At 46.3% G+C, this 13,591-nt stretch overlaps 1 protein-coding gene across 1 annotated transcript in view; it reads left to right on the top strand.

The window, feature by feature from the left end:
• gsap (gamma-secretase activating protein) overlaps window positions 1-12,883 on the top strand; it is a 36,234-nt gene extending 23,351 nt beyond the window's left edge. The window contains exons 25-33 of the mRNA XM_080022373.1: window positions 1,074-1,169; window positions 4,277-4,347; window positions 5,331-5,425; window positions 5,965-6,084; window positions 7,385-7,446; window positions 7,957-8,034; window positions 9,914-10,018; window positions 12,310-12,406; window positions 12,710-12,883. Coding sequence (XP_079878499.1) covers window positions 1,074-1,169; window positions 4,277-4,347; window positions 5,331-5,425; window positions 5,965-6,084; window positions 7,385-7,446; window positions 7,957-8,034; window positions 9,914-10,018; window positions 12,310-12,406; window positions 12,710-12,816 — 831 coding nt within the window. The 3' untranslated portion in view covers window positions 12,817-12,883. The remainder of the gene's footprint in view (window positions 1-1,073; window positions 1,170-4,276; window positions 4,348-5,330; window positions 5,426-5,964; window positions 6,085-7,384; window positions 7,447-7,956; window positions 8,035-9,913; window positions 10,019-12,309; window positions 12,407-12,709) is intronic.
• The last annotated feature ends 708 nt before the right edge of the window (window positions 12,884-13,591 follow it).

The following is a 13,591-nucleotide window of genomic DNA, read 5'->3' as shown; positions in this document are numbered from 1 at the left end:
TTTTCAAAGCAGACAGAGCTTGTGCTATCGACGAGTTTGTGAAAATGCAACAAAAAATTTGAAACACACTGCACTCCCCGACTCTGTGCTCAGCATATTTTTTTTTTACCGAGTGGCAAAATTCACTGTATTGGAAAGACTTGATGTGAGCAGCTATTTCTACTGTACTTGGAACAGCCCACTCCTTCATTTCCTCGCTTTCCCCCACCCCCCCCCCCCCCCTCTCTTCATCACTCTATCTTCGTCGTGCGGCCTCTCACTTATCACCGGCCTTCCCTGCCGGTCCATCCCTCTATCTCATGTCCTTGGCGCCATCCCTCCTTCCGCTGCATCACTCCTGTTCTCTTCACTCCTTCCCTCCCACTCCTCTCTCTCGCTCCCTCTCTCATTTGTGCCGCTGCCTCTTCTCCTCTCCCTCCTCCGTCCTTCTTTCTTTCCTTCACCCTTTCCCACCCCTTTTCACAGCCTCTCTCCCTCACCCATTTTGTCTGTTATTTTGGTAGCTTCTATCACTCCATCACACATTGTCTTCTTCTCTCCTCCCCTTCATCTCTCTCCTCCTCCTCCTCCTCCTCCCTTCTCTTCTCCTCCTCCCCTGTCTTCCCCCATAGTCCACAGTTAATCTAATTTGGGACACGGTAGTCGAGGGAACCGTTGAGGTGGACCGGTTTTGACCTTGCTGAGTGCACTCAAGTGTTCCGTTAAACAGACACACACACACACACACAGACACACGCAAGCCTACAGTATGTGCATGTACACCACCCCAATTTTCACCTAAAGTGTCAGTTTACTCTCCACAGGGAGAAAGTATATAAAGTGTGTGTGTGTGTGTGTGTGTGTGTGTGTGTGTGTGTGTGTGTGTATGTATGTGTGTGTGTGTGTGTGTGTGTCTGCAGAACAACAAAAACTCTCCAGTATATACAAACTTTCATTTTCTGCTGATGAGATTCAAACACACACACACACACGATACACACACGCGCACACACACACACACACACACACACACACACACACACACACACACACACACACACACACACAATTAATGTTGTTGTCCAATGTTGTAGATGGTCGACAAACTGAGAGAGCATCTGAAAATACACCTTCCTCGCCTGGGAAAGAAGAAGATCGACTCTCTGGTGGTCAACTATGTGGCCAAACTGGTTGGTGTGCCATGTTTATGTGTGCGTGTGGGTGTGTTTTTGTTTGTGTGTGTGTGTGCAAACTGACAGCAGTTTATGTACATTTAACATAACAAATGTGGAAATGCAATGATTTACTCGTTTTATGTACAGACCTCTATTATAAATTCCCGTGCAGCAAAAAGACTCTACTAGAGGCCCTACTAAAGAGGCCCTACGAAAGAGAGGCCATTCATTAAGCCGATATTGAAAGAAATGTGATGTTTTAGCAGATTAAAGTGTCACCTTGTGGCATGATGGCTAAGGATGGTTAAGGAGGGCGCGTGGGTTTTCTTGTTTGATTCCGAAAGTTAATGAGCGGTCTCTGGAGCGAGGCAGACCATCTGACATCTGACAGGAGGAATCGGAGCTGGCTCTGTCTGTTGGGCTTTTCTATCAGATGGAGACATTAAGGTTACTGTCAAACTGTTATTTATTTAATTATTTTACTTAATTATTATTATTTTTTTCTTTACTTTATTTTTCAATCATTGGGAGTCGCCGGGAGCAATCGCGACCACGTAGGGTCAAATTAAAAATCTGATGCCAAACACTGGGGTTGACTCCCAACGATCAAATAATAAGGTCTAGGTAAAAAAAAAAAAAAGAGTGATTCAGCGCTTTAGTCCAGTGCCCTGAACTGAGCAGACACTAAAATACTGAATTTTGCTTGATTCATATTGGTGTTGCAAATGGTTGCATACCGATGTGCCAATGTGGCCATTCTGCTCCCGGCTTCCTCGCTCGAGGAGTTACCTCTGGTACATATGAAAGGCACGCGTGCTTTTCCTTTTCTTCCCACACTTTGATAAACGTCACACGGGTTTAAAAAGTGTGGGAAATTAAATGAAATGAGTTGAGCGTTCAATGGGAGCGGTGAGAGCGGCGTAGACACTCTTGTCAGAGTCGATTATGCCCCGGCACCGCGTAATCGCCGATGACTCCGGTTATTGTTGCCGAGCTCTTTATCCCCTTTTTGTGTCATTCCGAGAGGAACGTTCATTAAGACATTTCAGTCCACTGGAGCGGCTCGTCTGCGTTGTGTGTGCCGGCGCGGCGACCCCGTCCGCGCGTCACGCCGACTCACGCCGAGGCAACTCCGGGGCGGTTCTGTTTCAGAGGAAGGTTCGCTTGCTTTCCACAAACACCCAGAACATTTCTCCCTCCCCCTCCTCCTGCCCTTGTCGGTGCTCATTGAGACGGATGGTTGTGTTGACTCGGGGGAAGGGTTATGGCTAAAATAGATTACCGATTTTTTTAAGGAGCCGAGGAATTTGCGCTGCGATGGATCGCGTCTCCTAAGTGCGTTACCATCACAGCTATTTATTTCCTTCTCCCCCCCGGGGCTGTAGAGAAAGGGAGACGCTCTCTCTTTTCCCACACCCCAGCCAATGTCAGGGAGACGAGCGGAATGTGAATTATTATAAACGAGGGGCTGATATCGAAAGTGGAGAATTGACCGAAACAGTTTCTCGTCGTGCGGCGGAAGAAGTTAGGGCTGCGCCCAAGGTTGTTTGAACTCGTTCAGCCGGGGGATCCACGTTAAGCAAATTTTCTCCCGCCGCGGCGTGGGCCCCGAGCTCATTACGACGACTTGCCGGTGCCCACCTCCGCTTGTGGCGGAGGGTTGTGTGACGGTCTTGCTGCTCACGCTTTGAAAGCTCCCCCCGTCTGCCTCGCGTGTTTTATGTTTTTATATTTATTCCAGTCGCGCCTTTAGTTTTTGTCCTCCCTTCACCTGGGTTGTATCAGTGGGGACATAAACAGGAAACGGGGGCAGTTGAATGGGATACAAAACTGTTTATTTTGAACGGTGTGGTAACAAAACTAAACAATCTTCTGGTTTTACTTTTAGAAAAAAAGGGTGGGCAGGTGAGGGAAAAAGAACAAAAAAAAAACAAAAAACTTCCCGGGAGGTTATTTGTTATGTCTTTGTATTTTTAGGGATTGCGAGTTATGTAAGTGGGGCTAATTGAAATTCCCACTCTCGGGTCACCAGAGGACGTTATTGCAGTCAGTGAGAGGTTGGAGGGGGGCGGGGGGGCTGGCTAACGGAGGGTTTCCCGCTCGACCCGCTGAGCAGGATGGGAACGACGCAGATCCCCTTCCTGTTGTTCCACAGCTGAAAGGAAATGAGAGCGTAGTCATGCATGGAGTGTGTGTGTGTGTGTTTGTGTGTGTGTGTGTGTGTGTGTGCAGTGTCAGTTCCCCTACCCAGCAGGGCAGTTCATCGGAATCGACAGTATTCATTTTTAAATAAGCCAGTTGTAGTTAAGTGACGGATACAATATATCCTGCATGTGGTCAAATGACGTGTGTGTGTGTGTGTGTGTGTGTGTGTGTGTGTGTGTGTGTGTGTGAGAAAGTCTGCTCGCACATGCGTGAGCGGCGCACCGCTTACGTTGGACTTGTAAAGTAGAAACGAGAACTGAAAGTGAGTGAGAGGGGAAGTTGAGAGAGTTCGAAGCTGATATGTGCACAGTCAAGCCACAAATGACGACTGGTTCCCAGCAGTCGTACTTGTAAGAGTAAACCTGGAGTCGAGTGTTAGCCCTGCTAACCCTTCAAGATTCAAGAGGTTTATCTGTCACATGCATATACTGCACATACTTTCATACATACAGTATATGCAACATAATAGCTAACTTAATTGCTACCGAGCTGACTCACTGAAACCAGCTGATTACTAAAGCATAATGCAGTGAGTGAGTTGAATAATATAAAATAAAATAGAATAAAAGTAAAATAAGACTCAAAAAGGTAATACAGAGTGGGGGTACAAAATAGAAGTGAAGGGAATAGAGTTATGTATATGGGTTAGGCTATTTTTATATCCAGATACGTGCAGTAGAGAGCATGTGAATAAAGTGTGTGTGCAGATATGCAGTACAGTGTACGACAGTACGACACTAACACCGAACAACCAAGTTATCTGGTGTTGCGTCAGGAATGATTTCATGAAATCGTTTGAAAAGATTCCTGAGGCAACGCGAGATTGAGATGAATCGCAGCGCCCGTGTTCTAAGCAAGTTAGAATGTCAATTCTAAGCGCTAATGTACTTTGTCCGTGTGCGTGTGTGTGTGTGTAGCTGGAACTCATCAGACACTTGTTGGAGTACGTCTGGCTGAAGTACAATCTGGGCCCCTGCGTCTTGTGCCTGTGAGTAACACTCGCTCTCCTACTGTAAGTGTGGGTAATGTGTTATGACTTTATTCCCCTTTTTGTATTTTTTAATGCCCTTAACCCATAACCTGTGTGTTCCTCAGTTTCTCTATCATTAGTCAGTGTTTGAGATTGCGGTGATGGTGTCTGAGAACGTGAGCTGGGTGCCGATGCACTTTCACGTTGGTGAAAACAAGACTGTCCCTGACCCGTCGCTACGTTTTTTTTGTCAACGTTTCAAAGGAAAAAAATCCAAAATTTCTTAACTTGAACCTCTTTTTTGTTGTTGTTTTTTTTTTCAATCATTGGGAGTCAACCAGAGCGATCCGATTATTTTTAAATGGATCCAGTGTGGACTCTCATCGCATGAGTGCGGTGAGAGAATAGCGTCAGACGATTTGAAGCCTCAAGTTTGGGGTTGACGCTCTCCTGCATTGAGGTAGCGAGAGAAACTCACTAACCTCAACGCCCGAGAGGATGGGCGGAACACGCCCACCTGTCCGTCAAGGCAACCGCGCCCTGAAACGTATATAGCCCTCTAAGCCCTAACGTCCCCTTTACGGAACGATGCTTTTTATCAAAATCACAGCCAAGACATCCAGTCGGAACAGAAGTAACCGTAGACACTGAGACCCTAACGGCCATCATCTCAGCTGCAGTTTAAGTCAAGTCAAGTCAGTTCCACCTTAAAATTTGACGAGGCAGATCTAAGACACATCGTGTGAGCGTGTGCGCGCGTGTGCGCGCGTGTGCGCGCGTGCGCGCGTGTGAGATTAATCCGTGGTGTCAGTTGCGATGACCCTCACTGCAGAGTGGAAGCACTGACACGATGTGCGTCCGTCTTTTTCCGCATGTGTGCCCACCCTCCCCACACGCACTGCTGTGTGAGTGCACACATGTACGGATAGCAACAGATGTCTTCACACTCCTATTGCGTAACATTCCTATTCAACCCCTGCGTATGTGTGTGTGTGTTCCAGCACTCAGCGGGGCAGTCCGGCAGAGTGGACAGCGTTTTACTTCATGTGTCGGATCTTGGAAGCCACAAGGTGTCTCTGTTTGCCCTTACCATGTGGTAGGGAATGCGCACCCACGCACGCACGCACACGCACTCTTTTTACCTTTAACAAATATGCCATCTATCTATGCTTTTGCTTTTTTAGATGCATTAAATGCAGACACGCAAATGCATTTTTGACTGGCGGACACAAAGTCAGTTCTTCGTGCAGTATTATTAAATAGAGTGCAGGGCCTCCAGGGCCACGGGAATTGCGGCCCGCACTCTGAACCCCTGCTCCGTGCTCTCTCTCAAAAACAGAGATGACGTCAGTCCGGAGCTCTGCTAAAAGAACAGAGGTCACGGAGGGAGGGCAAAGCTCTCGATTCGCTTCCCGATCTGTCGACGCGAACACCCCCCACCTCCCTTATCTGTATCTCTCCTCTCACCATATTGGCAGGACATTTTCGCTTTCATAGAACAATAAATCAAGCGAGAGGAAAGACATGATATAACGATATGATAAACACATTGCACACCCCGACAGTATGTACAGTGTAAATGTCAAAAGGGCAATATTCATTCTCTCTCTCTCGCTCTCTCTCTCTCATATCCAGGCTTCCACACTCTGTTAGCGGTGTTGGGTGTGCGCTGTCTTCCTCAACACACCTTCCTCCAGTACTTAGACCACGGCCTCCTGCAGCTCACTGAGACCTTTGTGAGGCGGCTCATGGCAGGTACGCGCACGCACGCAAGCACACACACACTCACCAACTGCTCTTCAATTGTGTATAAATGGTGCTCGACGAGGGAGGAGCGATATATAAATATGATATCGGTGTCGTGATATGACACTAGATATCGTCTGGGATTTTGGTGATGGATATAATCACCAAATACCACCAGTCTAGTTATAGTTGTGTTCTACCTGCTTGGTCATTATATCCTTAATTACTAATAATTGATTCTCAAATATTTTTTGTGTGTAAATGTTTTGAAAGCATCGATAGTCATCGCAGAAATATCGTGAAATTATCAATGCCGAAGTATTGCTGAGAAAATAGTAATATTTGAGTTTGTCAATATCGCGCATCCCTAAGCTCGACTACTTTAGAGCTACACCCGAGATTTATCTAGTTTTGCGCAAGTGATTTTGATACGGAAGGGATTTTTGTGTCCTTTCTTGAATAATTCTTATATTGGGTTATTTTAATTCCAGGATGTGGTTTATAAATGAAAATCCTCTAATGTTACTTTCAAATGCCTCGCTGAATCCAAGCAGGAAACATTGTTCAAAAGGTCTTATATTTCCGACTCGGCAAACAATCGGAACCGAAATAGACCCCACCCGCCTCCCATGCGACTTCACCCCGCGTAAACATGTTTGTTTCGTGTCCTCCCCGAACCCGAGCGGGCCGCAATCTTCTCGATATGTAAAGGGGGATTTGGAAGAGCGCGGTGGAAACGCTTTGAGACTTCAAAGTGCGGGAGAAGGATGCTTGAGACTTTGAAGTCGGAGGCTGAGTGCGTCATTTTGCCCCGGGTATTAATCAAGCACCTATCTGGCTCCGCAAAAAAGAAAAAAAAAAAAAAATCCAACAGTACCTTTTTTATTTTTTATTTTTATTAACGTTGTCGTATTTTTCCGCCGAACCTCGGAGCTCGGCACGTCTTTCAGTGATGTTCGGTAGCGCGCTCGTACGTGCCGCCGACCCGAAGGGCGGCTTCAGTCGAGTAACAGCTCGATCGCTCACTTCCCCCCCGTCGGCGCTTTGGTGAAATCCCTCCGGTGCCTTGCTTCAAACAAGTTTGCGGTGGCGAGGCGATCGCATTGTAACCCCGGTTTCTTCTCGAATAATCTGGATGTCGTAACCAACAGCCAACAAACTAACCAACTAACCAATCTCAACATCACCTTCAAAGGTGTTTCAGTGAGGTGAAAGAGTATTTTAAAACCCGTGCGTCGTTTTGTTCTGTTTTTTTTTTTATTTTTATTTTTTATTAAAGTATAGTGTCCATATCTGTTTCACCGCTCAGATTTGGACAACAGTGACGTCAACGAGAAACTGAAGTTCAGCGTTTTGACGAGGCTCTCCGAGGTAAGACCTTAATGCCCGGGTCACCAAGGGGTGTGTAAATGACACTGGCGAGTGAAAGTCTTGGTGGAGAAGATGCAATTTAGTGGAGCGTGGTTGTCTCTCGTTTCTAAAATTCCCAACCTTGTTTGCAAGGAATTAAACAACATGACATGTGTTTAACAGTCGGAATTCTCCGGCGATTGTAAGAAAGTTTTATTTTCATGCTCCGTACTCCGTGTCTTGGCCTAGTTGAACTGAATTCAGGTTATTTATTTATTTATTTATTTATTTATTTATTTATTTATTTTTAACCACCTAACCGAAACCAGCCTATGGAAGATCAGCCTCCACGTTCTACAAAAAGCCAACGCCCGTTAATTATTGGTCGTTCAGCAGTTCAACCTCCCTCCTTTCCTCCCACCTGACCGATGCCTTCGATTTCAGAAATCCGTCAAATCATGGATGTTTGGGCGCTCTAAGCGTGGTTTCACGGTGTCTTCATGTGGATTTTCTCCCCAAACTCCCAATTAGGAGCTGGAAGTTATTTTAGGTTTCATCTCCCTCAAGCTTCCCTCAAGGCAAATCGCGCACGGCTCGTGTAACTGGCCGGTGAGCAGGCCCGTGCCCGTGTGTGTGTGTGTGCGCGCGTGTGTGTGTGTGTGTGCACATGTGTATTGTTAGAGCAGGAATGTTGTGTGTTTCGCATCTCTGCCTGCCAGCCACAGCACAGTCGGGTCAGTTTGGCAGGACAAACCAGGTACAATTAAAACACACACACACACACACACACACACACACACACACACACACACACACACACACACACACACACACACACACACACACACACACACACACAAACACACACACACACACACACGCGCTGTTTAGAGGACAAGGACACAGAACACGGTGATACCTGTGCACGAGGAGACCTCAACAACGACGGTTTAATAGAGTATATTTACGAGCCGCCGTAAAGCCAATCGGCATCCAAATGTCTAATAAACCATTTTTGTCTGATGCCGGCTGTGCTGTGTGTTTGTCCCGGCTCGCCGCCCTCTCTCCGTTGCACGTGCCCCGCCCCCGCTCTCGAATTTAAAAAGAGAAAGGGCAGAACACACGGCGGAGGTCGGCGAGGCGGCGCACTCCCCCATCGCAATGTGACCCACATTTTGTCCCTTGGACCAAGGTGTCTGCAGGTCCCTTAAAAAGACTTAAACTCAGTTTAACGCATATTAGGCCTTGAAAATCGTTAAGTAGTCTTAATTCTGTCTGTTTTATTTATCCATATATTTATTTTTCGGCAAAATAAGTCAAGTCCACATTTCGGTTGTTATAAAGCCTGAAACCTAGAATCGCCTCGCTCATAATCTTCCCTATTTCTACCGAATGCTTACTAACCATACCTTCTATTTACCTATTTTCTCTTATTTCCAAAGTGCTGTTGATCATTTAGCCATCCGGTCGCACAAAATTATTATTATTATGATTATACTATTAACCTTGGATAATAGTTTACTATAGGTGATATGACGTGATGTAGAAATGGTCATACATGTTCCCTCCTTCTGAGTCCTTCTGGATCAAAGCCTCAAATGTGATTTTGTTGTTTGCTTCCTTCCGACTGGCCGCAGCGACAGGAGATGAAGAAGTCAAGATGTGGACACAAAGTTACAAAAAAACGATCAATACAATTCCCCCCCCGTCCCGCGCTCCTAGCAAATCCTTTAGGCTTGGACGGCCAATCGATAACCGGCATCACCGCTCTGTGGTCTGAGGCTCGGGGAAGATCATTTAAGCTTTGCCGTTTATCTCGCCGGCCCCGCTGTTTGTAAAAATAAAAAATAAAAAATTGTGTAATGAGTTGAAGAATGAAACCCCTGCCGCTGCCCGATGTAAGCCATGTGTCTTGTAGTGCCTGTGTGTGTGTGTGTGTGTGTGTGCGCATGCGTGTGCGCGCGTGCCCAGGCCCCATTTATATTGTTACATATTTAATGGAAAGATGATTAAACTGCCCCTGCCAGAATTCTATTCAGGAAATTTTTTTGGGTGGAGATGGGGTGGGGGGGAAGAGACTAATTTAGAACCTCCTTGTTGATTTGCAGCCACCCTGCCAGACGCAGGGCTGCAGAGTGAACCGCTCTGATAGGCGGCTGGAGGACTTCCTTTCAGTGTGAGACCTGCACCGTGCGCTAATAAGCGCACGTCGTTTAGTGCACCGTGCATCGGGTAGCGGCGAACCAGAATGGTGGGTGGGGGGGGGGGGGTTCCGAAAATCCCCCTCCCTGTATGAGTCACACTTTCAAAAAAAAAATAAAAATAAAAAAATAAATAAAGTTCTGAATTCCATTTGGAAAAATTTAATCAGACAGATGTTATCACTCTCCAGGGATGGTCTGTCCTCGCTCTAAATGGCTCGAGATAACAGAGATATGTCTAAGATGGGGTGTGTGTGCGCGTGTGTGTGTGTGTGTGTGTGTGTTAGCCTATGGAACAGAGGATCTACCAGCTGTGGGACCACCCTGTCACGTCGGCGTCCATCTCCAGAGACTATGTGAAGACGGTGTTTGAAAAACTCAACAAAAAGAAGGTAAATCACACGCGCCCGCACCCACACAGACACTGCAGTGAGGAGCGTTTAAAGTAGCATCCTCGAAGACCTAAGTCCAGTAAAAATATAAGACCTGGCTCTGTTTTCTCCATTTCTTTCTGCATGTATGCAGTTTTCAATTGATTTGAAATTACTGGACAGAACCAGATTGTTTTAACCTTTCCTCCCACCTATGCCAGTCCTTCTTCCAGGTAATGGTGTCTGCAAAGCATTAAATGGTTCAATTACTTTTATACCTTTTATCTCAGCGTTTTGTTAAATGCCGATCTTAAATGACTCTCCTTCGGTTTTAACTATTTTTCTTATGACTGGTTTGACTTGTAACTCCAGGAGAACTCAGAACATTGTTAACAATGGCATTAAATCGATCTCCTGAAAGATCTTTGAAGGTGTCTCTCAAGGTTCTTTACTCGATCCATTATTATTAACATACACAATATATTTCCTTTCAAACCCAGCATTGTAAGATCTATTTCTATGCTGATGACACACCGGCTCCACCCTAAAATCAGGCCTCCTCCAGATAACATGGACTTAAACGAGCTACAGACCTTCTTTATCCCTCGTTAAATTCGTTTTTTAAACAGAAAAAGCTGTATGACATTTACAAGAGCTTGCACTGCAGACACTCCCACTCCCAGCCACGCTCTAAACGACGTTCAGATTCAGATCAGATTCAGTCTTATAAATACCTGGATGCAGACCGCCTTTAAAGCTCATGTGGAACACCTTGCCCATAAAATAGAAAATTAAATGTGGTTTATATACCAGAAATAAACCTTCCAGCTTGTCCTTCGAGCACAGAAAAAAAAAAAAGTCCAATCCGATGCTTTCCACTGTCTTCACTCTATATCACCGCATCGCTTTGTGGATCTTACTCAGGCCCACCATGAGGGTTATGTAGAAACGTCTGATTAATACCATCCAGAAGAAAACTGAATAACTCTGTGTTCATGAGGCCTACTGAACATTCTCAAGTTCAAAACAAACAAGCGTGTATTGTGAACATTTATTCTATAACGTGACCTGATTTGCTGCGTTTGAGATACCAGTGCATGCCCGTTCAAAATGTGAGACATTCTAAGACGTGTTAATAACGCAGTTTAAACAAAATGTCAGTGACTGAGTCCTCTGTTCCCCGACGGAAGATGAAACCGCTGGTTAAAGTGGTACACCGGGGGAAAGACGCTCTCTGTGACTCGGCCCCGCCCGCCGCCGGCTCGCTGTTCGCCGTTTATTGAAAGTTTATTAATATCACCCGTGTCGCTAGTCCAAATTGCACCAAATTCAACACGGCACGTCCTTGGGTCCCCAGCAACACGCCCGACAAGTGTGAAGTAGAGCGGATGGCCGGTTGTCGAGATAATCGAAGGACAGGCAGAGATTCCTTCCTTTATAGTTAGACAGAGAGACAGACAGACAGACAGATAGATATGCAGGCAGACAGATAGATTGATAAATAGATAGACAGGCAGGTTGCTTTATTCTTAAAAATGCCACTCAGACACTTGACGTGTCTTTTACAGTTTGGGATGCGGGGACATCGGTAGCGGGCGGACGGGGAGGACGAGAACGGGTGGAGAACGTTCCTTCTCCAGAGGCAGAGAGTGTAGGACAGGTCGAAAACGATCACAGTGATTTAATAACTTTGGGTCGAGGGTTATCGCGTCCGGGGGACGGGGGGCTCTGTCGGCGGAGGCAGGCGAGACCGTCCGGGAGGGGCAGGGAGACAGGGAGTGTAGCGCTGGTCGAAAAACAGATTCCGTTTCTCCCACGTGATATTAGATTCGCGCGAGCCTTGTGTAATGTATCCGTAACGGTTATTTATGTGGGAACAGACTCCATACGGAACTTCTCCATAAAGGAGGCCAATGTGGGAATGAGTACATGCTGCTTTTTCCGGATATTTTCCAGGCAATGTTACAGATTCCATGTGAGAAAGGGGCTAGACAGACCCCTTCCTTTAGATTAGAAGATTATATACAGTATGTATAGCAAAATGTCAAGGACATGCTGGATATGTGACATTTTGGTTTCACACTGAACTTCTCTCACAAAAGAGACAAACAAGAGGAAATGTGATGCCAGCGGTCGCCATTGACAAGCATCAGTCTGATGCACACATTCAGATATTCAGAAACTGTTTCCCTGGGCTGCTGCCGGTGTCGGCGCATGATCCGACTGTATATCGACTGCATCGTGTGCGTCATACATACACAAGTCTGCGGAATACAGACTTTGTGTTTTTCAAATCTTTTCTTTTCCACCAGGGATTTGTTTTCACCGGCAAAGAAAAGCCAGGCTTCAGACCCGACTTTCTGCCTCTCACCTACCTGACACAAATACTCTCTGATGTCGAGCAACAAGGTAGTGACCGTGTGTGTGTGTGTGTGTGTGTGTGTGTGTGTGTGTGTGTGTGTGTGTGTGTGTGTGTGTGTGTGTGTGTGTGTGCGTGCGCGTGTGTCTCCGTGTCTCCTTCCTGGTTAAGCTGCATGGATATTTGACGTGGGGTATCTGGAGTATCAGCAGGAATGTAGCCTTGTAGTGTGTGTACATGTGCACGATTGTATTTCTGATTTCTTTCACTCCGTTTGTGTGTGTGTGTGTGTGTGTGTGTGTGTGTGTGTGTGTCAGTCACACAGGAAAAAAACAGGCATATTTTTCTTTAAGTTTCAGCTCTGAACCCCTTCGAGGAGCAGGAGAACGTGGACGCCAGGTTTGTGGAGGAAACAGCTCTCAAACAGACACTCATCCTACTGGGCATCCAGGAGAAATGAAGGGGTTGATGGCTGCTGTGTAGAGCCTAAGAAGGTGTGTGTGTGTGTGTGTGTGTGTGTGTGTGTGCGTGTGAAGTTTATAGAAAATGTTTTCGAAAGGACGGGGGGGGGGGGGGGATCTAATTTTGCCGGGGTTTGAGGACGAGCGAGGGATGGATAGACGGATGGATGACCGTGGGGGCCATGAGTGGGAGCGGCGGGAGGGAAACGAGTCGGGAGAGAGAGAGAGAGAGAGAGAGAGAACTCCGGGGATGGAACTCATAAACGAGTTGCCCCCGCGAGTCACTCGGGACGAGAAAATGACGGATGATGGAGAGGAAAGCGGAGAGAGGAGGAGTGGAGGAAACGGCTGCGGGGACATAAACGTGGCAGGTGGGGAAATGAGGAGTCAAATTGCGGCGCCCCAGCCCCGCTCCGGGTTGGATGGTTACGGCCTCACCTGTGGTTAAAACGCACACCAGTCAGCAGCAATCGCTGTCTGTTTGTCAGAGAAATGACCGTCGGGAAGAAGTATTGCTAATTATAAAGAGACAAAAAAAAAAGGGTCTAATGTCTGGCAGATAATTTTGAAGATTTATTTTCCTGCACCTGATATAAACGATGCAATCATTTTTGGTCGTATTAGATATTGTGTTGAATTAGTACATATGCATCATAAAAAGGTTATGACACCCACAGTGAGTAATAACCACCGTGTTATGTAATACGTTATTACAAATGGAGGAAAAACGTATTAAGTGTTATCATTATTACATAATAAAGGTCACATTTATTA

The sequence above is a fragment of the Zeus faber genome, assembly GCF_960531495.2.
Source record: "Zeus faber genome assembly, chromosome: 21".
Taxonomy (NCBI): domain Eukaryota; kingdom Metazoa; phylum Chordata; class Actinopteri; order Zeiformes; family Zeidae; genus Zeus; species Zeus faber.
Note: the sequence above shows the minus strand (reverse complement) of the source record. Positions and strands in the feature narration are given on the sequence as shown.